At 37.6% G+C, this 27,288-nt stretch overlaps 1 protein-coding gene across 2 annotated transcripts in view; it reads right to left on the bottom strand.

The window, feature by feature from the left end:
* The window catches only part of SDCCAG8 (serologically defined colon cancer antigen 8), a 154,686-nt gene that overhangs the window by 79,229 nt on the left and 48,169 nt on the right, over positions 1–27,288 (bottom strand). For both annotated transcript variants that reach the window (XM_008586621.1, XM_008586622.1), the window contains exons 9-12: positions 22,877–23,015; positions 13,999–14,151; positions 5,956–6,090; positions 2,810–2,926 (exon numbers count right to left, since the gene is read on the bottom strand). In XM_008586621.1, coding sequence (XP_008584843.1) covers positions 2,810–2,926; positions 5,956–6,090; positions 13,999–14,151; positions 22,877–23,015 — 544 coding nt within the window. The remainder of the gene's footprint in view (positions 1–2,809; positions 2,927–5,955; positions 6,091–13,998; positions 14,152–22,876; positions 23,016–27,288) is intronic.

Genomic DNA, 27,288 nt, shown 5'->3' with positions numbered 1-27,288 from the left:
TGCACATGAGTATTTATGGGTGGAATAGCATAATGTCTAAGATCCGTTTGAAATACTTCTGCAAAAGGAGAAGAGGTGGAGTTAGAAGACAGAGAAGAGGAAGAAGAGAAGAGAGAAAAAGACAAAGGAGATGAAGAAGAAAACAATGAAGACAGAGAGCTGAGAGAAAAAATGTGAGATATTTGAAATGGGATGGGCAAAATGATGAACACAGTGGTGGAAAAGTGGAGATTCATGACAATATTTGCATTACCCTCACATATGTTTTTAAATTCCCATGATGGGTGTGTGTGTGTGTGTGTGCACATAATAAAAATAAAAACACAGATTTCTCATTCTCCTCCATGACAAATGTCTTTTGGGGTGGGGGCGGGTACCATGAGCCGCCTCGGAGGCTGACAGGAGCTCTCTAAGCTGAAGAGATACAAAGGAGCTGACGGGAAGATAATCCACCCATCGGTTCCTGACACAATATACAAAAGAAAAGAAGAAAGTGCTAGAAGAGACTGCCATTGTTACTCTCCTAACCTCGCCTTCTAACTATGCCAGAGTCAAGGCTCAGGTCACAAGGAAAATTATTTTGGTGGTCAACCATTTGCTCTATTTTGTATAGATCAAAAAAGCTCTTGTTCTCACCACATTCCAAAGTCACAGTTTCCCACCTACTTTAAAAATGTATCAAGTGGTCAGATGAACTAAAATATGAATCAAATGACTATATTATGAACACCTTGTTTGCAAACCTAGAGACAGCCTTCCTGTTTTTCTGACTTGTAATGATTATATATCATATAATGCTTGAAAAGCTAAAAATGCTTTATATTATTATAGGTATTTCAGATAAATGCTCAACGTGCTCAGCTTTTAAAAGTTAAATGTAAATTTCTCTCGAGTGCAGATGGTGGCCAAGCAAAGTAGCTCTTTGGTCTTCTAGACAGAAGGTCAGGTCATGGCTGAAAGACCACAGAACAACTGCGGCTTTGCTACTCCAACTCATCCATGGAATGAGACACTAGTACTTTCTTTTCTGAAACTGTGTTCAATACAAAAATGTTACAAAGGGTACCTATAAGATTTCCTCACATTCTGCCCAAGAAAAAATGGTAACAAGCATGTCATATCACAAACATCTTCTGACTGTGCAGAGGTTTTATTCCTAATGCTATAACCTTCTAAAAAGGCACATCTCTACCTAAAATATCACTGAAAATACTTACGAAAACTGTTAATGTTTTACTACTATCAGGAAATGTTTAAAATTGAAAACTACTCCTTTAAAATCCTGCAACTTTAGTTTCTATACCATCACCGGTTAATTAAAATGAGACACAGTGCTAAAAGACAAATAATGCAAATACTTTTAAACTGGTTATTTATTTACAAGTGATATTATACTCTTATTTTCCCTATAGTGTTTTTTTCCCTCTCAAACATTATAATGAAATTTTCAATAACACAGAGACTCTTTCCTGCTATATTTTTCCAGTTAGTCCAAAATATTATCCTGGCAGAATGCTGTAGAATACATAAGGTATATAATAATGCTAGTGAACAAGCCAATATAAATACCTTTTTAAAAAAATATAATACATCAGGAAAGGAAAGTTCTCTGTGTTTGACTTAGCAGTCAGTCCCTTCTATCCTTCAATCCCTGATAGAAAGGAATTTCCATTTCACTATCAGGCACGCCCCCAACTGGATGAAATAAAATAGTTTGATTATTTGTACGTGTTAATAATGAAAAAATATTCTAAAAATTTGAAACTCATTATAACATCATGAATATAGTGGCAAAATTTTGTTTTGGTTGTCTGGATTTTAATTTGGTACTGAACATTTTGGTTATGACTTGAAAAACTTTCTGTTCTAAGTCTTGCTATCACTTTCATTTTCAATACTTTTCCCAACTTTCTTGTGTCATCCATCATAAAGAGTTGAACGGGTTGAAAGGGAAAGTGTTAGAAAATATAATAAAGAGTCTTGGACTAGAAGTATATCTGAAATAAATTTACTTGGAGCTACTTACTTCTAAACTGCAGTGAATTCTTTAAAATACTGACACTAACAAACTCAATCTTATTTTAATTGAATAGATTAAACCCGCTTTCACTGAACATAAAGAATACAAGCCTTCAATGTCCTGTACTATATTGTAAAAAAAGAAAATCAAAAGTCAGCCTATTAGAACTGCTTCTCTAAAAACTTTATGCATGTTGTCAATTAAAATTGGAGTATCTACATGATCTTCACAAAGATATTACATAAAACATCTGTTCAAACTGAAATTGAAGTAAGCAGCATTTTAATGTCACTGTATTTAGGCTTTCTGAGCAAACGTATTCATGGTTATCTTAGTTAAAACTGGTTTCACTCTGCCAACAATCAATTTGATTGACATATTTACATATCAACTCATCTCATCTTACAAATTTTAAACTTTTTCATTTAAAATTGGATTCAAGTTGGCATCTTTCAAGAACTTTATGTATGTATATTTTAGGTTCAAACTGTGCATTAGAACATTTTTTTTTACTTTTGTAAGTAATAGATACACATATCCAAATGTATATTTATGACCTGTCAGAATGGCATTTTATATGCATGCAGTTATATTCTCACTATTTCATGTGAAAGGTGATAATTTTAGATAACTATAAATACAATTCTTTTAACAGTAGATACTGGATCATTCCATTAGTTAGAAACAATTTAATAGAAATAAATAACTTAGGAATAAAACCACATCAACTTCAGAAAGTACGTTAGCTGTATCTTTAATTGCTGCAGTTACACTTGTGTCATCTCTTACCTGATCTTTAATTTCAAGATCCCTTTTAGTTTTTGCTTTGTACTCTCTGTGCTCCTTTTCTGCCTCGTCCTTCTCCATTTTGGTTTTATTCAGCTGATAGCGCATTTCTCCACACACCTGTTGGATTGTAAAAACTAGATCAATAGCTGCTGGAATCTGCCAAGAGATACCTGCAATTAGATCTTTTGGTGCCCCCTAGAGGTCATATAGATAAAATACAAAAGAACTTTTCTACGAATGGCATTTTCTGTTAGGATGTTCAATATAGCCTGTTAAGATTTGGAGGCAATATCAGGAATTATTGAGTCTAATAATCTCAAATTATAAATAAAGAAATACATAACTAAAGAATTTAAGTAATGTGCCCAAGATTATTTTATGTAAAATAATAGTTTCAATTGCATATTATCAACCAAAATGCACTACCATGCAAATTTCAACTAGGTAAAATTAGTAATTAAAATGGCAAGCTACGTTATTATTCACTCAAATTGTTATGATTAAATACTCTATGAAATTTTTCTTTAAAGATTTCACCAATTAAGCTTTTATTTAAGGACATTTATTTTAAAATTTTCTCTCTGTTAATAGACTATATTATTGATATTTAGGTGTATAGTACCCGGTATTTACTGTAAGCTTTTTATATAATGTCAATCTTATTATGCACAATACTATGTATTCAAGTTAAGGAAGATTCTTCTGGCAAAAGTCAAAGACTGGAACTAAGCACACTCTGCACTGATAACTAACATTCAACATGAAAGAAAAAATATATATTTAAGTGAAATAATTTTAATATATCATTAAACAATGAACACACACAATATCTAAAAAGTATTGTGTATCATCCTGTATACATTTTGTCCCCCCCCCCTGCAAATCCACGGCCTCCACAGAAATATATTTGGAAAATGTAATTAGCAGATAAATGTAAATAAAGAAATTATGGACCTTTTGAGATAACTAAGAACCTGTAGACTGATCCATTAATACACAAGTCTGCTAAGTCTGCTTCTAATGTACAAATACGGATTTTTAAAAATCATATATTATCTAAAGGTTATATTTGCTTGAAACTTTTTAATTTTGGTATTTCTCCAAAAATGACGACTTTGGAAACTTTAGAAATTAGTTTCATCATTACTGAGGTATCAGAATATACTAAGGTATAAAATTTATATGCATTGCCTACATTCAAATGAAAATAGTTAAGAAAGTAAACTAATCTGAGTTCAAAACTTAGTGACGTGACAGAAAAAAAGTAAGTTTCTCCCCAGTAGCCTTCAGAAACCTAGAATAAGAATGAAATTACTAAAAATTCGACTTGAAATTCAAATGTCTTCAATGTGTAAGAGTTGATTCTTTCCATTTTCAAAAATCACAAATTTACAAAAGCTATTCATTTTAAGGCTAAATAAAAATTTTAAATTAAGCATTTTAGAAAAAAATTAGAGGGGCCCTAATTCATTTTCTTTCTCACTTCTTTACTATTCTGATCTACTTGATTTACATCTGAATGAAATGGGAAAAAAGCCAAATTGATAATATCAGAAAATAATAATTACATAAGCAGGATGTTTAAAACCCAACACCAATACAAACTTATTATGTAAAAAATGTCTAAGCATCAGGTCTTATTCAAAATTATCCTGTCCCTTAATTTTACTTTTAAAGTTCCCTTCTCTTACTACTTTCAGTTTAGCATTTACTAAATTTATCCATAACATTTAAATTCTATCTAAAATAAATCAACAATTTAAAATGAACTAGAATTATATTATTTCAGGGTTCCGAGCAACCACAAGGTCATTTGGTCAAATCATTATTCTAATGCTTGAGTCCTTTTGGAAAGTTCAAGAGACAGAGAACTTACTCTTTACTGTACCAGATTTCAACAGAAAGCTCTCTCCCTATAATGAACTGAAAACTGTCTCATCCATAAATTTTGGTTAAGCATTTCTATCCCTTGGCACCAGTCCGCTTACTTCCACCCCTGCCTCCACACAAACACATTAGGTATATTGGCAAATATGAGGTTCTGAAAGTCCTGTATTAGTTAGCTTGAATTTTAGAAAGCAAACAGAAAATCACAGAAATTCAAGGATAAAAAGGGGAGAAAATGGCTCCTTTGCCTAAAATACATAAGTTAAAATTCATTTTAATTACTAAAGCATAGAACAAAAAATGGCATTAAAAATGCATCAGAATTTAGGAAAATATATTGAGGGGTAAAAGGCAATATGGAAAGGGTAAGTATTTCAAACAAATTATATGTATATTTAGTGGTGAAATATAAATTGATTTCATTTATTACGTTATACATTCCCATATTTCGTTTCTTAGTTTTAAAGCAATTGATTATTGAAATCTAGATGGACTTCTAGTACTTCTTAAAATATGCACCTTATATGTTAATTGTAGCCAGTTAAGACCATTATTTTAGTTCTTGGTTCACATGTTAGTGACGCCCGTAGCAAAGACACTGTGGCATTTTAAAGTACAAATTTAAGCACCAATAAAACAAGAACTTAAGAGTTTTAGAATACTGACTTCAGAAACCAGGTCTGAAAAGGAATGGAAGGTGGAGGATTTTTTATGTTAAGCATCTTTTCATGTTGTAAATATATATGTCTTTGACAGTTATAGGGCTGGCAGGTTAGCTCCCTACAACAGCAGCAGTGTTATAACACTAAGGTCAAGTGTTTGGATCCTCATACCAGCCAGCTGCCAAAGGAAAAAAAAAAATCATTGATGGTTACTGTGAAGACCAACCCTATGCTATCTATGGCCAAAAAATTCACCCCTCATTAACTAATTTAGAAATAAAAGTTTTATCAAATATTCCATAATTAAAGTAATATAACTCTCATTTACAAGTCTGTCTCTGCCACTTAACCCTTAAGCTCTTCAAGGACATTATTTGGGTCTGATTCATCTTTGTATTTGCCATATCCAGGAAAGGGCCTACATACAGTAAGTAAATATTTGCTGAATGGCCATTAGGTGGACTGTTATTATTCCTGAAACGACAAAATTTTTCTACTCCAAACTTCTTCCTGATAACAGTAATTGCTTTGTATATTAAGACATTTTTTTTCAAAGAAAACATTTACTTAATTGTTAGCTAAAATCTCTTTTTGTACCTTTGTGACATCCATTTCCTGAGAAGCGAGCTGGTTTTGAATTTCCTCTAGTTGATTAATAGCTGAATTCTTATCCCTTGTAACCTTTTCCACCTGGGCCTCCAGTTGGGCAATATTCTGAGTCAGGATCAACATCTGTAAGAGGAAGCAGAAATCCTAAACAATAATGTCATTTGACAAAACAAATACTTAAAATTTCTTGAATTAGGGCCGAGCCCGTGGCGCACTCGGGAGAGTGCGGCGCTGGGAGTGCAGCATCACTCCCGCCACGGGTTTGGATCCTATATAGAGATGGCCGGTGTGCTCACTGGCTGAGCACCGTGCAGCCGGTCACAAAAAGGACAAAAAAAAAAAAAAAATTTCTTGAATTAATAGCTACTGGGCTCTATCTGTAATTCATTTCTCTGTGGATTGGGTCTGTCCATTTGCCTACCTCCTCAACTCATCTATCCCCATGATTTGAAATATGTATTTCCCTTGTGTTCATTCCCCTGGTCTTTAATCTCATTTTGGAGAATGTATACCAAGATGACAAAAATCCAAGTTTTGGATGAAACCCTAAGGTGACAGGTACCAGACACCCAAGTAAGTTATGGAACAAATTGCCATAAGTAAATTTCAGAGGTGTGGAGGAATCAGATAACTCTTAAACCCTTCTCCCTCCTTTTATGGAGGGCATAAAAGGATTGATTGTAAGCATTAGAGAGGAAGGTATCTTTGGAGAGAGCTACTGGTCTGCTGTGACTCCCACTCCCCTTACCCCAACACCAACAATGCAGTTCCCTTTGTTGGTAAAATCCCATCTGCCCTCCCATTATCTAGCTCCCCCCTATTCCTCCTACAGGATTTAACTCAGCCATTATCTCCTCTCCTCCAGGAAGCCTTCCTAGACCCCCAGTTCCCAGCACAAGTTAGGTGCCCCCTTCACATACTCAGTGTTGATATTGAGCTAGTGGGCACTGGAACAGTCATGTCATTGATTGTTGCTCATGCGGCACTGGTGGTTTGATGTCTTGAATAGCACTCTGGCATGTGCTCCTACGACCACCTCAGTACATACGAGTATTCCTTCACCATTCCCCAAACTCTGTACTCTTTTGTCACAGTACTCATCCCACTATTTTCAGTTGTCTGTTTCCTCATTCCACCAGAAGGTCCCCAAAGGCATGTTCTTCAAGAGGCACCAAATGTTTGATGAATGAATAAATAATTAGAATAAATAACTTTTCTGAGGGACTCTGTGGATATCAGGTTCTTAGTTTTTCTTCTCAGGATTAGAAATGCTTTTTATTTATTTATTTTTATTTATTTATTATTATTATTTTTTTTCCTTTTTGTCTTTTTTCGTGTCCGGCAACGGATCGCAACCCTCAGTGTCGCGCCCGTACCGGACCGGGACCGGCAACGGGATCGCAACCCTCGGTGTTGCTCCCACACCTCGCTCAGCCAGTGAGCGGGAACCGGTCTGTATGTGGGATCCGAACCCTCGGCGGGAGTGCCACCGCGCTTCCCAAGCAGCGCACTGTAGCAGTGCGCCACCGGGCCGGCCCTCGAAATGCTTTTTAGATCTTAGGCTTATCCTTTATTGCTTTTTGTTTGCAATTATGTTTTGCTCTGCTCCAAGAAGTCAAACTTTTCTAGGCTCTTAATTTCTTACTTATATTAGCAATTTTAAAATGAAGAAGAAATGCTACTTTAACCCAGAGCAAAACATATAGGGATACCTAGCAATTCCTATCTGTTAAAACAAGAACTGGTAACTGGTAAATGCAAATACAGTGATATTTGAAATTGTTGTACATTGACATGGTGTGAATTCAGTTTTACAAATGAAATTAATGACTAAAATTTTGTGATGAAAATCAACACTGAATCAAAGTTTTGGTAAAGTAAGAACTTTACATGAATAAAATCAAGATAGGTGTCTGCCTTTGAATTATATAACTAGCTAAAGTTATATGAAAACAATGAGCCCTGGTAGCTATTGTCTAACGTACGCAGATGTATTAATGAACTCTTCTGGGGATTGTGGAGAATTGTTATATTTGACTTATGGCTATTTACATGTCTTTATCATCAATAGATTGTCTATAAATCTAATTTACACATAAAATTAGCTTCACTAATAACAAACTACAAAGGATCCTTGTACATATCACAATCTGAATCTAAAATTAAGGGTCAAAAGAAGTTAAATGTAACAAATCAAAAATATCAATTTAATTTCCTTAATTTAAAAATTCAAGTTCATGAGTATACATATCATGACTGGGTAATTATAGCTTTTCTGGAACCATACATCAGCAACAAACTTTAATCACCATCTACTAAAAATCAAATATTATTTATGTGGAGATATATCTGATGGTAAACATATTAACATTGTGTGGTTTTTTGAAGTAACTATGCAGACATTTATTTTGCTAATTGTAAATTCTGAGTCAGTTTCTATTATAAGCATGTAACATATCTCTCCTCTTCCTTGTGACTTCCTCCCTCTGCCACCCGTCATGTCTTTCCTCTGCCCACTACCTGTCTACTGCCTCCTGTCACCCACTTCCTGAGGCCTCCCCTCCCATTGTCATGCCTTCTTTTTCCCCATGCCCACCATCTGGAAGTCAACATTACACTGCAGGAGCTTCTCCACCCAACATCTGCTGCAGAACCAGAAGTAACACAGACACAGCTGCAACACTGCTGGATGTCCAGGGCACTGACATCAGGTATGTCTTTTAAACTTTGACAGGGGCAAGGAAGAGACAAGGACACCCAGGTTGGGAAAGCTTGATGGAAATTTCTGCAAAGCAGCCCCTAGTGCACTGAACATGGTGTGAAGAGGCATTCCCTATACAAGAGACACAAGAATTAAAGTTTCTACCAATGGGCTATTGTGAAGGGAACCAACTGAGAAAATATGTGGACCACGGCAGGTGCTCAACAAATATAAGATGAATGACTGAATGAACTAACAAACCTGAGTGGCTCAGTGCAACCAAGGACCATTACTGAAGACAACATACAAACTCACAGCAAGTACTGTATACAGGGGAATGATTCAAACCTGTCTAGGTGAAAAGCACCTGCTTTCCTACAGCTTCCCACACAAATGGAATTTTTTTTGTTTGTTTTAGAAAAGAAAAAAGAAAAAACACAAAAAGAAAGAAAATCTAAGTCTCGCAAGTATTCCTCCTGTTAGAAAAGCAGGATGCTTGTTCTAGCACTAACTTTAACTACCTAGCACTTACAATATTATGATTAATTGGTCAGTCTCCCCACTAGACTACATTTCTGTGCTAGGCAGTGTGATACACATTCTCTCTTTATATCCCCTTAGAGAAGAAATTATGAAAAAATGAGATTCAGAAAACTAAATAACTTGTCCAAGTTCATTCAGGCTAATTAATCAAAGGTAAAGGTGGGCTTTATATTCAAGTCTGTCTGCTTTTACACACATGAAGGACCAAGAAATCTACCTAATAAGGCTATTTCTCCCTTTCTGTGAAATAAGAATGATAACAACCACAAGCTAAAATTTATTAAATGCCCACTGCAATCCAGGTATTATGTTAGATATTTTCAAAACATTATCTCATTTAAGCCTAACAATCCCTTGAAATAAGTATTATCAACTTTATTCCTTACTCCTCTGAAACTTAGAGAGGTTAAATGAATTGTTGAAGGTCACAGAAAGGTCAAATTGGATTCAACCCTAAATCCTTTTACTCCAAAGCCACCCTCTGCCATTTCCTGACAGCACTTGCCTCAGTTCTGGGACCACTGTCAGCTTTTATTCATGCATCTTTGTTTAGGACAGCACATGCCCCCAGTAAACTTAAGTGACTCAGGCTCAGAAAGGCACTGTACTTCTGCTGCCACCTTTATTCATGAAATAATTGTCCATATAAGAGAAAGGTTCTGTTACATATGAAAGCACCCGGAAATGTGCCAGGCACATTTCAGCCTTCCCCTCTCCTTTCTTATCAGGAACTCTCATCAACATATTTTTATTATTTATTTACTTATTATTTTTCCTTTAAAAAAATTTTTTTTTCTCCTTTTCATCAGCATATTTTTTAGACAGTAGAACTACTCAGCAAGACAAATGGTTTCCACTAAACAACCCATGAAACAGAAATCTAGGTGTGAACGATAGGTGGTCTTTGTCATTCTCTCTCATAAACGAGGCTCTGTTCACAACTTTACTTCCTTATTTGGGTTGGCTATAGGCAGCATTTCTTCCCCCATACACTGCATTTCTAAATCCTACCTATTCTTTGAAGCTCAGTTAAAATGCCACTTTCTCCACAAAGCCTTCCATGATCTGTTGCAGAAAGGGATGAGTTCTGACCCCCTGGATTCTCGGCTTGTTAGTCATACCTTTCCAATGCCACAGGGTCTTTTTTTCTTTCGCTCATATTTCATTCATTTTTGTATTCATTCATTCATTCATTCAACAATTACATTTTAAGCACATTTTATGTGGGAGGAATGTGCCAAGCAATAAGGATGTTAACAGACTATACATGCAAGCGACTCATAGTGAATTAGGGGAAGCAGACTAATCAACAAAAATGTGCAATAAATTGAGTTATGAGAGCCCGGCAATAAGGATGTTAACAGACTATACATGCAAGCGACTCATAGTGAATTAGGGGAAGCAGACAAATCAACAAAAATGTGCAATAAATTGAGTTATGAGAGCCCGTCAGGGAGGATCCCAATTTAGCTTTGGCAAGCTGTAAGAGATGGTGGATATCAAGAACTGTGAAGAATCAGTTAAAGATGGCAGAGAAGATTTGTCTAGGCAGGGGGCAAAGCACAAGCAACATCCTGAAATGAAAAAACGGTACTGCAGACTTTCTCGTTTGCAGGTTTGGGGAAGTATAAGGTCAGTATGTGGGGGTAGAAAGGAGGAGAAATGAAGGGAGATGAGACTGGAGAGCTGATGAGAGAGGATAATACAGATTTGTCTAGGCAGGGGGCAAAGCACAAGCAACATCCTGAAATGAAAAAACGGTACTGCAGAGTTTCTCGTTTGCAGGTTTGGGGAAGTATAAGGTCAGTATGTGGGGGTAGCAAGGAGGAGAAATGAAGGGAGATGAGACTGGAGAGCTGATGAGAGAGGATAATACAGAGTCTTCATGTTATGCCACAGGATCCTAAATTTTATCCAAGGTTGCAGGGAGACATGAAAGGATTTTAGAGCAAGAGAGTGGCATATTGAGATGTTCATTTATGAAAGACTGTCCTGGCTGTGGTTTAGAGGACAGATGGGAAAGAGCTGAGACTGGAGGCAAGGACACCACAGGGGCTGTAGGAACCATCCAAGGGTGAGATATGGGCAGCAGTGGGATGGAGAGACAGGGCAATGTAAAATGCTTAGGGGCCTCAATCTCTAGAACTTGGTGATGATGAGATGCGTGGGGTGAGGGAGAAGACAAGGATGAGAAGATTTCTGTATTGGGAAACTGGATGAATAGGGGCTCCACTGGGATAGGGAAGATGGAAAGGAAAGCTGGTTTGGGATCTCAGGAGAGAGCTAAAGATTTAGAAATCAATACCATATGTATGCAATTAAAGCCACAATAGTGCCAAAGACACCTACATCTATAGCTGTCTGCTATACTACAGACCCTTGTACCAAGCTGCTTCCTGGACGTGTCTCCTTCATTGTCTCAAACACACTTTAAACTCAGAGTAACCTAAAAGGCACACATTATCATTCTCCCAGATCAAAAATAGAGATGCAGAGAAATAATGGAAAGAGAGCCTTTTAAGGAGAAAAAGAGCAAAAAAGAAAAATTTGCTAAATACAGCACGAGGAGGTCTTCAGTGAACCTAACAATGGTAATGTCACCAGCTGTGGGCACAGAAGCTAAAATGCAGCAGGCTAAAAAGTAAATGGGAGGTGAAAAAATAAAGACAACATGCGTGGACAAATCTTTCAAGAAACTCGACTATTAAGGAGAAACAGTAAGGAGGGGTATGGGATTACTAAAGTGGTTTCTAACCTCGGCTGCACAGTGGAATCACCTGGGCAACTTTAAAAAGTACTGACACCTGGGTCCTAATGTAATTGGTTTGGGGTGCAGTTTGGGCAATGAGATTTTTAGAATTTCTCGCATAGCAAAGATTGAGAACCACAAGATTAGAAGAAAGAGGCTATAGTGAAGGAAAGGCTGAAGATTCACAAGAAAGGGACAAATGAACTGAGCTCCCTGAGGTGGGGAAAGGGGACGGGACCCCTGGGAGGGTAAAAGGATTAGGATTAAGCCTTCTCCATTCTGATAGGGTTTGGATGTTTGGATGTGGGTGAAAATTTATTTTAAGGCAGAGGTGAGGGGGAAGATAGAGGCGGTTATCACCTAATGGCTTCAATTTTCTTTGTTAGGTAAGTAAGGCTGTCTGCTGAGAATGAGGGGAAAGTGGTATGGTAGAGAACTTGAGGAGAATTAAAGTAATTTGAAATAGTCCTGGAAAATAGTTCCAAGACACCGTCACCTCCCACCTGATCTCCGGGCATCTATTCCGGTTCTCCTTGCAATCTACTGACAAAGTGATTTTTCTCAAATACGAATGGCATCATGACACTGTCCAAATGGCTTCCTATCACTTTTTGGATAAAATTTAAAATTCTTCACATGGCTTTTAAGGCCATTAATAATTTGGTTCCTGAATACTTCTTCAATTTCTCCAAACTCATTCCCTACTACTCTGGCCCTCGCCCTCTATGCTCCGGCCATGGTGCCCCCGACACCAAACCTTCATGGCTTTATCACAATGATAATTAAACATTCATTTATAAAAGTATTTGTTTAATGTCTAACTCTTTCAGTACTCTGTGAGCTTCACAAGGGAATTGCATTGGTCATCAGACTACCACATCCCCAGTCCCTCCAGTTAATATCTGTTGAATGCTGGATAAACGGAAGAGAGAGGAAGGTATCAGAGGTCTGCTAGAAAGCACTGAAAGAACAATTCTGGACATTGAAGGCTCTGAGTGTACAGCGGTGCCATCTGCAAGGTTGTGGGATTTTCACCAGCTGAGATAACCAATCCAGGGCAGAGAAGATAGGCAGTTAGATTGACCTATAGTAGGATTTTGACAGGCACAATTTTTAAAAAAGGTAAAGACAAGGGAGCCTACAGTAAATGCCTCAGTTTATCCATGAGACTAGAAACTCACTGGGCAGAAGTTGTGGTTTGTCTTTTTATATATCGTTAGGCCCGTACATTGCCTTGCATGTGGGAGATACTCAGTAGACATTTGCTAAATGAGTTCATAAGCACACATTGGAATATGATAACAACACAGCACTTAAGGTACAAGCTATAAGTCCACTTTGTAAAAAAATGTAACACAGCTGTTTTGCTTACTTTATAGAACACATCTTGCTTAATATTACTCTATTACAGCAATTTTTAAGCTAGGTTCAACTCAACTCTGTATTCCAGTTTGTTACTACTTTTCAAACACTGCCCATGTCATGTTATCTATTCCTTTTGCCTTTAATTTCTCCCTTGCAAGTATTCATCGGTGATGGTCATTATTCATCATGTAATTTGTCAGAAGTGACTTCATACAGTATGTATAATCACTTTTTCTTGGTTACTGGGTTTCTTTCAAGTGTTTTATCATCTGCATGTTTAATTTTGGGGTAGGGGATAAAGTGGGGGAGTCATCTCTCCTTGATTTAGCCAAAGTTGAAATAAAATCTGGGTGTCTTCAGAGCACCTGCTCGCCTCTGGCAAACGTGAGACAGAGAATCAAACAGAATGGCAGGATTAAAGTAAATTTCACAATTTCATAATATAGAATCTAACTGATAATTTTATTTTAAAAGGTCAGAGAATAAAGTTTATTGAGAAATATTTGAAAAAACAGCATTTTAATGAGCTCTAAATTATAAAAAATTTGACTACTTATACATAATAAAGGTTTTAAAATTTAAGTTCATTCACGAACTGTAGCGCATAGAATCATCAATGACATGAAACAAACATTTCTTCAGCCAAGTGGATGACAATGGAGTCCTTAAGTACCTTTGATTCCATGTTCTCCCTTTCTTTTGTTATTTCTTTCTTCATCATCTCTTTCTCAAACGCCCTTTTCTCCTGCTGAGATGCAAGTTCTTTTTCAATTCGCTCTTTCCGCCTCTCCAGCTCATTCTTCAACTGCTCACACTGGATTAAAGCCTGCCAGAATAAGACAGAGTGAAATGGGACTTTGGAATTTGAAAAAAATAAGGAGAAAATGAGACAATTAAGCTTTAATTTTATTTAAGATAGTTAAAATTCACTATAAAATCCATTAGCATAATTTTGTATTTATCATCCCCATTTACTGATTTAAAACAGTATCCAAATGTTACATTTATTCACATATTTCAATTTTCACATTTAAAGCTATGTTAACAAATTAACTAGAAAATTCAGGTAAAGGACCTTGATGAGGGCCAAGGATAAGTCAGAATTTTGAAAAAAGGTTCAGAAAAACCAAGTGGTTGGTAATAACAATTGTATATCATGTTTAGACAGCATGAAACATGTAAGTATCCAATTCAACTGATTTCTCATTTGCTCATGGTTAAAAATGACTGAATACTTTAAATGATAAAAAGATCAAAATTTTCAAATGAGTTGTTGAATATATCATTACATACAGGCATCTATTGTTTAACACTATATAATAATCAAGTGTCCTAAAACATAACTAAGATAAGATTTAGTTCACTCCCCCTAAACACACAATTAAAGTAAAAATTAGGTAATAATGAAAAGTTAAAATAAAGAAAGACTTAAAACAGCATTCACTATCTAGTTTTATGAAAATTGTCATCTTCCATTTCTGATAAAAGTCCATAATTGTTCTTTAGTCTTAAATTTCCCTCTCTGTGTTTCTAGAAATAAAAACTCTGTAACTTCCTTTTGGCCACATTTATGATATCTCTATGTATAATACCCAATAATAAAATATGATTTCAAAATCCCAAATTTTAAAAATCTCAATTAAATTAAGAAGCAATGATATCTTAATCTTATCCCAGTGGCTCTTATCTACAATATCCACCTCACCCAACCTCTCTTTTCCCCTGAATTGGTAGAAAAAAACCCAAGTTACATATGACTTACATACTGTATGATTATAAATTTGATAGTCACATTTTTTGTTAATGGAGCCGGAAATGGTCTCGGTAAGCACTGTAAGTTTTATGCATAATTTTGCTTCCCTCTGGTGAAAGCTTTAATAACAACAGATGAATCTAAGATATGTGAATTTTTCCTCTCTTTGTAAAGTATTAAACTTCAATTTCTTTTGGTCTCTTCTGGAATGTTTCTGTATTCCTAAGCATAAAAGTAATTGTCTCTGATTGTCAATTGCCTCAGATTAACTGATAGACAAATACAGTAAAATTATCTTAGTGAGTTATTCTCAGGTCCAGTCCTGGTTGAGAATGCCTGGAAGAGGAAATTTTAAAGTAGATTTTAAAAGAAATGAAAAGTATAATTTTTCTATAATTTAGACTCATGGAGCTTGAAATAATATGAATTAGTGGCTTTCGTGCTCCAAAATGCAATTGCTCCTGTGAAAAATATTTTATATGAACTTAATAAAAATGTTCATAAATTTTGCTCATATAATGGATACTACTGGTATGATTGAATAAAATAATTATTGAATATCAACTATATATCCAATCTGAAGGTTTTCAATTGAACCAAAACTCAGGAGTTAACATCATTAACAACAGGAACAGTGGAAAAGATTGCTGAAGATCTAAAAACCAGGCTACCATGAAAAGCAACTAAAGAATCAATTCAAAGAATTCAATCAATTCAGTAACAAGGAATAGTAAATGATCCTTATAGGATGAGGCCTAATGCCAAGATACGATGATACAGCAAAAAGCTCACAGTAAAAAGTCATAAGTCATGTAAACCATTGCTGAAGACTTGCTTTTGTGGGTGGCCTTCTGTCTGTTAGGACTAGACACCACCAATGGGTGGTGATGAGTAATGAAAGGAGCAATGAAACACTGAATAAAAATATTAGGTTATAACTGGTTATTGATGTCTCTTGGTATGTAACTGATACCGAACCAAAAGAGGCATGCAAAGGGGCTTAAAGACCTCATGCTCCTCAACCGCTTAAAATCACAGGCATTTACAGAGCTAAATCATGAGTGGGGGTCTTGAGAGTTGTGGGAGAATCTGGTCAGGGGTGAGGTTGGCGTAATTATTTCTGGCATCCTGACTAAGTACCTCCTTGGCTCCTTTGAGTCTGGAGGTGTACAGACTTCAAAGGTGGCTTGTAGTTGTTTGTTATCTGCAAAGACAACTTAAAGAGAGGGGTTACAAATGTTATTTTAAGCCATAAGGCATTCATTTAAGGAACAAACACCCTGACCTTCAGATCAAGTCTTAGCCTAAGGAAATATATGTTTAATCAACTCTACTCGTATATTATCATTAACAGAATTTCTTACTCCTAAGAATCCAGCCTGTCCTGCTAAGTCAAGCAGATTTTCTTTTGCTATTTCCTCTTTCCCCTACTCAAGGCCTGTTCTGATGGGGTTAGGGGAATAGCAAGGGGAAATCAGGGTCTGTCCCCCAGTTTCATAACCAATGATTCCAAATAATATAATAGTTTTTACTTCTATTTGCTTTGATTTTAATATATATGCCTACTCACAAAGAAGAAAACAATAGGACTTCATCATACTTGGAATTAAAAAAGTGATTTAATCTTTCTAAAGATCTCTCTTTTACAACAGATGTCACACTAGAAGATTTGGGTCTACTAGACAAATATTGATATACTACTTCCATTAAAGCTTTCTCTTGTAGTTCTAGGGCTCCCTCTCCTAGTTTCCAGAATCCCAGCTGATTGGGTACCCCCTGATCATACTCAGATAACCAACCATTCAGTAAAGTCAAATAACTGAATTCACAAAGGCTAGGTCAGTAAACAGTCATTCATAATTAAACAATAGATCTTTATAGGTGACCAAGTTAATTTGGGGCCTGTGGCTGCCATTTCTCCTAGTAGTTCTTAAGATAGTGGCTTCTTCTTATATAACATACTTATTTTCTTATAAAATCCTCAGGCATTTTCACTGCCACTATAAATGTAAATATATAATATAAAATAATCCCTTCTAGTTAGCATGCAGTATGAAAATGGCACACTAGATGGCAACAAATGTCAAGGAACTATAGAACAAAGTAACCACTTCATAGCTCAGTAACAAAAGTAGCTGATTTTAAAATTAACCTATCTATGCCATCTGACTTTTTAATGCTCTCAGAAAGCAAAATTCCTAATGTATTTTAACACATCTCCTAGATAAAAACCACTAGACTTGCATTACATTTTGTAAACTGCTTAGTAATCCTTGCATTCATTATTACTAATTCAGTGAAAATGCTGTAGATTTGAAATACACAAATAGCTTCGCTTGTTCTTAACTGTTAAATTTTTTAAAGCACTAATTACAAAAGCTCACATTAATATTTAAAACTAATAATTGACTTTAATTCAATTTAACAAACATTTATTGTGCAATTAATATGTAAGTGGTCACATGAGGAATACAATGATAGATGTCACAGACCTGACTTTCAAGGTCTTTTGGTGAAGATAGCAATGTAAATAGACACCAAATTTATAAACCACATCAGCAGGAATACAGTTGAGGAAGAGATTAATTTAAACAAGGGGCTAGGAAAAACTTTTGGGAAGACTGCTGTCTGAGTTCAGTCTTATAGGCTGAACAGATATTTCACAGGTGGATACAGGGTGGAAAAGAACGTCTTGAAGAAACTCATGAAAATGGTCAATTATAGGTCATGTTCTGGGATCAATACAGGTTATATGAAAGGGCATAGTGAAAGATAAGTCTAGAAAAGTTACAATGGGGCCAGATTGTGAAAGATCTGGAAGGTCACACAAAGGAATTTGTCTTTACAATTCAGAAAGGCCATGGCAGCAGTGTGAAAAATACATGCACTGGAATTAGAAGAAACCTGACAGAAAGCAACTAGAAAGCAACTGCAATAGTCTGCATAAGAATATGTGAAGACTTAAATCGGGGTGGGGTACAGGAAAGGAAAGGTGGGCATAGCTAAATAGGCGACTCTGGACAGAGAGAAAGAACTTGGCAAGTGATATCGAGAGAGAGGGATAGGAAGAGCTAAAGTTTTTAGAAGGACATGAGCCAGGGCTGTTGCTAAGATGGTGATGCCATCATTTGAAAAAGGCAATACAGACAAGGGTAGAAGGAAAAGGAGTAGTAGATGGGAAGGTGGAGAGAAATTTTAATAAGTTGGTTGTATAGCGTTTCAGATGCTAGTGGAATATCATCCATATAAAGAGATCTAATAGCAGCAAGAAATGTAGGTCTGGGGCTTGGGAGAGCACTTAGAGCTAAAGGCACAATGTGGGGATGTTCAAAGGAAGGCAATATTTGGCCACGAGAGAAGACACGAATCCAGAAAATCAAGGCAACACAGGAGCAGGGCTAGCAACTAACTCTGAGGGATGTCCATATTGAAAGCTTGTGGAAAACAAGTTAAGAGATGTAAGAGTAGACAAGAAGGATACAAAGTGGACCCATGAGAGTAAAATATGAGCTAAATCAAGGGAAAGAGATGACATGTTATCATAGGACGGTTAACAGCTTCCAAAACTACAGAGTTTGAGTCAAAAGAGGATTGAGATGAGGTCACTGAGTTTTGTAATCAGGAAGTGACTAGTATCATTAAGCTAGCAATTCACCAGCATGAAATCAGACAACGATTTGTTCAAAATTTGACTGCCATGTGTTCAGAAGCAAAAGGAAAGCCATAGGGGTGGACAACTGTTTTGAAAGGTCTGACAGTGAAATGATAGACAGAGGTAGTAAACTCAAGCGGAAATTGATCACGTGAAGGCTGTTTTTTATTTTTATTTTTATTTATTTATTTATTTTCCTTTTTGTCTTTTTTCGTGACCGGCAACGGATCGCAACCCTCAGTGTCGCGCCCGTACCGGGACGGGACCGGCAACGGGATCGCAACCCTCGGTGCTGTTCCCGCACCTCGCTCAGCCAGTGAGCGGGAACCGGTCTGTATGTGGGATCCGAACCCTTGGCGGGAGCGCCTCCACACTCCCAAGTGGCGCACTGTAGCATGCGCCACTGGGCCGGCCCTGTTTTTTATTTTTTTAAACAAGAATAACAGCTATAGATCGGATGGGGGGATAACAGTGGGGAGCGAGGGACGGAGAATGCAAGAAAGATGTGCTAAGAGATGGCTCAGCGTCCCCGAAAACCTAGAAGAAGTAGGAGACATCAAGAACTTAGAAAAAGAGATTCATATTGGGAAATAAGAGGGCCAGAAACGTGAGAAAAAATGAGAAGACACATTTGGAGGATGAGATGTTTAGGAGGCTCCTGTCGGCTGATCCTGATCTCAGTAAAGTGAGAAGCAGGTCGTCTGTCGAGAGTATGGTGTACAAGGGGAATTGGGGAAATGAGGAAGAGGAGTTTCTGTGTAGAGTAGATGAGGCGGTCAACCACACAGGTAAGCACTGCTGAACAGGACTTATGACTGCCGAAGGTGACCAGTAACGCTCTCCAGGAGAACTCATTCAGTGGCTTCTGTAAGCGACCTTCTTCAGCAGTGCTTGGTAGGCCAAAAGTAGCCAAAGAAAAAAAGATTGGTTGGGTTTAATTTTCACTGGGCACTGGCAAAGAAGGTAAACGAGGAAGACAATGAAGGAATTCTAGAATGCAGAGTTGCAATTTCCTTAGTCGGTGGATATTTACTGAGCACCTATTATGTGGTGAGCACTACGCAAGATGCTAGGGATTTAATGGTGAACACAATAATAATACATTTTGATAAATACTTTAATAAGGAGTGGTTCTCAAGTGAGGGTGAATTTGCTGTCAAGGAGACATTTGGCGATGTCTGGAGACAACTTTGGTTGTCACAGCTTGGGAAGGGGATGTGTATTGGTGGCATCTAGTAGGTAGAGGCCAGGAATGCTGCTAAACATACCACAATGTGCACGACAGTCTCCAAAACAAAGAATTATGTTCCTAAAATGTCAATGCCAAGGTTAAGAAACCCTGCTACAAAGGCACATATGAGGCACAAATCTGGACCTGAGAGAACAGAGGTTTTCTAGAGAGAGTGCCACGTAAGCTAAGCCACAAAAGGATGAAGAAAACATCCAGGCCGTGGAGTGGAGAAGAATTTGCATGGCATATACAAAGACCCAGAGGCTGAATAATCACTGGGATTATAACCATCACCACCACAGACATTTATTGAGGAGATATTTTGTGCCAGGGTTTCTACAGGATAACTAATATACATTTTAAACTGCAGTCCTCTTTAACAATAGTATGAGTCAGGTATTATCTTCAGATGAAGAAAAACTGAGGCACAGAGAAGTTAAATAACTGTCCAAGGTCACACAGCCAGTGAGTCTAGGTCTGGCTAACTCTCATAATCTCGTGCTCAATCATTAAAGTCTCCTGACTCTGCTGGGGGATGAGGTGTGAGAGGAGAGTGATAAGAAGCAACACTGGAGGGGAAAAGGGAGCCACAGTATGACAGACCTCGTAAGCATGCGAAGGAATTTGGAGACCAAAGGCAGTGCGAATTCACTGAAGGATTTTAAAGTGGAGAGTCCCATGAGCAAATCTGTCTTTATGAAAGATCACTGTGGCTGCACAATTGGGACTGGAGCAAAGGAAGGGAGACAAGTTAGGAGGCTGTTGTAACACATAAATTCAGAGATTACCACAAAGTGAACAAGAAGTGTTAGCGAGGAAAGAATTCGAGAAAACTTCAGAAACTAAGATTGGCACTTAGGGATTGGTTAGGGGTTAAGGAAGGGACGACGTCCGGTTGTCCAGTGAGAGCATACTAGTGGACAAAGGCTCTCTTCAGTGAGTTGGCGAACACAGAAGGTGCTGCAAATGAGATGGTGGAATTCATATTTAAGTAGGAAGGAAAGCAGACCAGCCTGGAGACAACAAATAAAAAGAGAGGAGGCTGAAAAACTAGAAGCAGGAACGAGAACATGAAGCAGATTTCTCTACATAAAGAGGGAAGTAGAGAAAAGTCTCTGGTCAGAGAGAGCCGTTTCAGAGTTTGAGGTACTAGGGGCACTTCAGTTCATGTGGGCGTTACAGAACAGTAGGGGGAAAATATTATTTAAGGAGACCGAAACGTGTTGCTATTGCATTTACAGTCACCAATCATTTAACAATTGGGATACCTTCTCAGAAATGTGTCATTAGGTGATTTAGTAAATGTGTGACATCACAGAGTGTACTTACACAAACCTAGATGGTGTAGCCTGCTACACACCGAGGCTATATGGTGTAGCCTGGTGCTCTGGCCACTGTTGTGTATGCAGTCCGTTGTTGACCAAAATGCTGTTATATGGTACATGACTGCATTAACAACATGGATGTTGAAACCTTTAAGGATGATGAAAGGAGACAGGGTGGAGGGGGAAGGGATGTAGCCTGGTGCTCTGGCCACTGTTGTGTATGCAGTCCGTTGTTGACCAAAATGCTGTTATGTGGTACATGACTGTATTAACAACATGGATGTTGAAACCTTTAAGGATGATGAAAGGAGACAGGGTGGAGGGGGAAGGGATCAGATGCTAAAGCTCTTAAAAAGTGTCAAAGAGTGTCTTCTAGATGAGAAATTTTATTGCTTACTATTAGGGAAAAGGGAGACAACACTCATTTCAAAGAGGAATGGTACTGGAAAGGAGGTGCCCCAACAGAGGTCTGGAAATGGCAAGAAGGAGCGAAGTGAGTGCTGATTCCTCCATCGTAGCCATGTGAGATGAACTAAATGGCAAAAGGGGCTTTGCTGGAGGTTTTAAGGATCGTGATGTTGTCAAGGGACAGCCAGAGTTCAGAACAACTAAAGAAACAGGAGGAGCGTTTGAGGAAACATTAACATATGTTAGGGAGTTTGGTCAGAACTGAACCTAAATTTCATAGGCAGAGACGTGTTATGAAATTAGTAATGAATTAGGGTCAAATGGTCTGGGAAGAGTTAGGGATGAACTGGACAGAGATAAATGGAGAAGGCAATGACTGAGAAGAGTCAATTCTTAATATAGAATCAAACAGCTCCAATATTTTAAAGAATGCTGATGTTACTACATGGTTTAGACTAGTGTTATCTAATAGAACTTTATATGATGATGAAAATGTTCCATATCTGCATTGTCCAATACAGTAATCAGTAGCTACACGTGGCTATTAAGCACTTGAAGTGCAACTAGTGTGCCTATGGAAAATGCAGAGCAATTTTAATCGATTAAGGTGTGGCCTCCAAATATAGATGAATCAACAGTAACTTCCTATTATTCAAAGTGCCTAGAACACAGATCACTGTTAATTATTATTATCATTATTATTAAGTATGTTTGATTAAGCTTACAATGGATCCAGACTCGTAGCTAAGGATACTATTAAATACACATATATTGTAATCTTTGGGATATTTGGATATTCTCAAAATTTCCCATATATAGAGGAAAAACATTGTCTTTGGTCAAACAAGAATATACACAAACTGGTGAGTATGTATTAAAATTTTCACAGCAATGAAAACTATCAGCAAATAAAAAGATTAAGCATACAAGTCTCTCAAAGTACTTTACCATATTGTATTACATTCTTTGAATAGTGATATAACAAGAGTATTTGCAAAGGAATAAGAATTATCCAAATAGCAAATTTGTTTAATTCAGAAAAGTCTACATTAACAGATTGGTATTCACTTTGTGTGTTTGGAAAACAGAATTTAGTTATGGAAGGATAACCAAAGAATTACTCAGAAGGAAAAAAAAATAGAACAATTCTAGATGCCTTTGCTTTCATCTTACTACACTTGCCTTGGTTTTTTCAAAATTGGCTTCCTCAGTCATCTGCACAGCTTGTTTCACCTGTTCATAGGCACTTGCTTCTCTTTGCTGCACATCTGCCATGCTGCTCCTTATGGAAACTAGTGCAGACATCAAGTCATCTCTTTCTCTGGCAGCACAGAAAGAATATTCAAAGCAAAAAATGATCAAACGATCGTGTACTCAGAAATCAGAAAGAAAAAAAAGCATTAATATGTATTAGAAGGAGTGCCGGAGTGGGCTGGCCCAGCACCTATTTAAAATACACCACAGAAAAAGACCCTCTGTCCTGACTTGGCAAGCAGGGGGGCAGAGCAGCCGGAAAGGCTGGGAGCCTTCACGGCAGGACTGCATCTGCGTGGGACAATAAACTATTGTGGAGGGGGCTGCAGAGAAAAGCCCAGAGAAGAGCAAATTAGTTTTAAAAAGGGGGTAGTCAGGGGTAAAGGGGAAAAATGCAACAAAGTGGGGAAGGTGAGGATTATACCTCGAGGTAGAAGTCAACATTTTAAGGAAGGACTAAGGCTTTGTTTATGCTGCTGATTCTCCTCTCATTTACTGAACAAATACATGTCCTTTCCTTTTTATCTTCCTCCACAATCCTCTTTCTCACTCTTCCGTTCCAATTAAATTCTTTCACCTACTTATGAATACATTCTTTTCTTTCAGTGGGTACTGTTGAACCCCCCAAATCCCCTGGTTATGCATGTAACACTCACAGTTTAACAGAATCTTATCCCGCTGGGTTTGATCCTTGCCAAGCCTCACCCTCTCCTCAGCAATTCTCAGAAGTACCCTACTAAGCTAAGCTGTTTATTGGGGGTACAAGTGAACTGAATGCCAAAATGTTTTGGCATGTAAAATAGCAAGGATCCGATCTCGTGGGTTAAATAAATCCCATATAAAATATTCCAGGAGACTTGCAATTTATTGATGGAATAAAAATGTCCAGTAGACCAAAGATAAAGTGAGGCAGGAAACTTTCTACACACACAAAGCAAAAATATGTAAGTAGGACTGTTACATATGCTGTCTCATGCTTTGTTAAAGAGCTTAAGGTTTAAAATATGACTTCAGGGCCGGCCCGGTGACGCACTGCTACAGTGCGCCGCTTGGGAGTGTGGTGGCGCTCCCGCCGAGGGTTCGGATCCCACATACAGACCGGCCGCTCACTGGCTGAGCGAGGTGCGGGGGCAACACCGAGGGTTACGATCCCGTTGCCGGTCCCGGTCCGGTACGGGCGCGACACTGAGGGTTGCGATCCGTTGCCGGTCACGAAAAAAGACAAAAAAGGAAAAAAAAATGACTTCAAATTCAGATGAAATAAATGCTTGCAGTTTCCTTTTTATTGCCAAGTTAAAGCTATTAGAAAAGAGCCAAATGTGATTTCTTAAAAAAAAAATTAGCAAACTTTAAAGAGTGAGTTTAGAAGGTTATAAACTCTGAGTTTGAATTACTTTCAGAATTAACCAATGACTCCATTAGAAAAACATCTCTTAAAGGTAAAACAATTTAGACTATTTGTGGTATTTGGAAAGCAGCCACAGTTTAAGAAACATGTAATACTGAACAAAGTTACAATTATTAGCAGTTTCATAAAAGCTCTTTGTTAAAAAAACAAAAAGAATAAATTGCTACAAATACCATAAAGTTCATGGGAGCATGGTGATCTTCACTTTAGAATTTCCTGAATTTTTTGTTCTAAATTGATAGAAAGTAATTTACTTTAACTCTTTTTATTCTGAAGGAAATAAAAAAGGGAGTAAATTGTTTTGATCAAATATAATCAAGCACAAGGATTATGTGAAAAAGTGGAAGAATCAAAGAAAGATTAAATTATTCTAGTTACGTAACAAATAAGTTTAAAGCAAGCAAAATTGAATGTGTATTTATTTGCACTTCCAATAACATGAAAGGGGACTAGCTTCATCAAAGATATGCAATCCAAGCAGGACCTGTGATTCTACAAGAAAAGAAAAATTCACTCTTAAGGATAGCAAGTCAAGATGGGCATCATAGAGTCACCTTTATTAGATTTCTAAGACCCCCTGAAAAGCAAGTTACTATTCAATGATATTCTTATTTGTTCCTGATACCATGTCATCACCAAAGCCCAAGTTCTAAAAAGAACGAACTGAAAAGTTCAGTGTCTATAAATGTGCTAACATATAGATCACAACAGGATCAAAGTCTAACAAATTTGCTTCTAATGGGAGACTTATGTTTAACATACTTAATCTCTTTTCAGGATATCTTCTTGCCAAGAATAGTGTTTGTTATAAAGTAGATGCTTGATGACAAAAGAACAAATGAATGAATAAAGAATCTACCACAGGGGGGCAAGTAAAGCTCCTTCCCAGTTCTAATATTTTATGATATAAATTGAAAATATCATCTGACAGAGTTCAGTTGCTCTGGTGAAAAAATTTTTCGTAACATAAATTTACCAATTTTAGACTATTAAACCACAGAAAATCGTCAAAAATAAACCCCAAAATACAGATGTCTTGTTAGGCCCATCATTAAACAGTGAGATCACAATATAATTATACTAAAAATCTGTGTAACCACAGGACTGACACATTCCAATTTTCTGTAAGCCAAATGCATTACATGCTTCAATTCAAGGTGGCCCTCAGCCCATCGGGAAGCTTGCAGGTAGCCATGTTGGCAATTTAGGATTATCTACTCAATCACTACATTTTGGTTTTGCTTTGTTTTGTTTTAACTCAGTCAGCCTATTTACCAAATAGCAAGCACTCAAAGCTAAAAAAAAAAAAAAGAGCTCTGGGCTGGCGGCCCCCTCTCCTTAACACAGGGCTTGATTCCTGTCCCATTCCTATGTTCATCAGGCTGTCACTTTCTTGACTGACCTCCCATGTTTCAGTCCCACACTTGTCCCTTGGGTCTAACAGCGCTTCATTATCTACCCTTCAGAAACAGTCAATTCCAGCCACCCAGGGTAACTACCCAGTCAGCTGCAGTCCTGCTCCAGAGCCACCAGTCCACGGGGCCAGCCTAGAGCTAGGCCTGAGTGAGGCTTTCACAACAGGAAGTTGTACAGATAAATGTGACACGTCAATGTGAGAGTGAAAGGGCAGATCTTAAAAACATCATGTGAATGTTTTGATGAATGTGATCAAGGAGTTTCTTGAAGCAAAGTAAGCAACACAGCATTAACCCTGCAACATTCCATGACGGAGACGAAAGAGTGGCTGAGGCTGAGAGATGAAGTAAAGAGCACGACTGTCAGTTCCGGGATGAAAAGCATGTGCTGTACTTACACACACTAATGAGCATGCAATATTTAAGGAACTTAGTGCAACAATCAGAACAAAGAGGACTGAGAAAGTCCCTGAATAATCTCAGCCAAGTGATTAAAATAAGCAAAAGAGAGAATTGGTCCGATATATAAACATGAGCTTTATCTTGAAATATAGATTGCCTAAGAAATGTCTTATAATTCCTAAATTTTCCCACAGTTATTATCAATCTTAAGCATTACTAAGCATCATAAGCATTACTACTACAATTTTTTAAAAAGAAAGTCTAGAAAGCCAATTACGACATTTGATTGTTTCTAATTTCTGGAAAATTCTTGCTATAGTCTTTGAAAGCTAACTATACAGAACACTGCCAATGATCCACCCCAAAATCACGAGCTGGACTAAAGTTCCAGGATAGTACTATGGTGATCATTTCTCCTTTTTGAAAAGTATACTGAAACTTCTCCAAGGTACTATGAGCTACAGAAAGGAATTTTTTTTTTTTTTCCTTTTTGTCTTTTTCCGTGACCGGCAACGGATCGCAACCCTCAGTGTCGCCCCTGTACCGGACTAGGACCGGCAATGGGATCACAACCCTCGGTGTTGCTCCCGCACCTCGCTCAGCCAGTGAGCGGGAACCGGTCTGTATGTGGGATCCGAACCCTCGGCGGGAGTGCCGCTGCGCTTCCCAAGTGGCGCACTGTAGCAGTGCGTCACCGGGCCGGCCCCAGAAAGGAATTTAATATAAAGCAGTTCTATCCTGATTCCTATTCAAAGGTGTTCTGATCATTAAGCAAGAAAAAGAGATTACTGTTACTGTCACCTATCTTATGGCATAAAGAGGTCTTAGTAAAAGACAGAAATTCAAAAACACTACTGAAGACTTCAAATCTACTTCAAAAATACATCCAATGTTACCAACAGGTGTTAAGAACTCTCCAAAAAGTCCCTGAGGTCCAACAAAACACCATAAACGTACGGGTGGTCTGGTCTCCAAGTCCTACCTGATCCTCTGCTTGTCAACTGCACAGTCACTCATGTCATATATTCAAAACAGTGCATGCTAATGGATGCAACAGGGAAGTTTATAGTTGGTGTCACAATACCACACGTCCAAATGAGGCCAGAAAACTCTTT

Source organism: Galeopterus variegatus, unplaced genomic scaffold (assembly GCF_000696425.1).
Source record: "Galeopterus variegatus unplaced genomic scaffold, G_variegatus-3.0.2 Scaffold4050, whole genome shotgun sequence".
Classification (NCBI taxonomy): Eukaryota; Metazoa; Chordata; class Mammalia; order Dermoptera; family Cynocephalidae; genus Galeopterus; species Galeopterus variegatus.
This window is presented reverse-complemented; position numbering and strand designations above follow the sequence as displayed.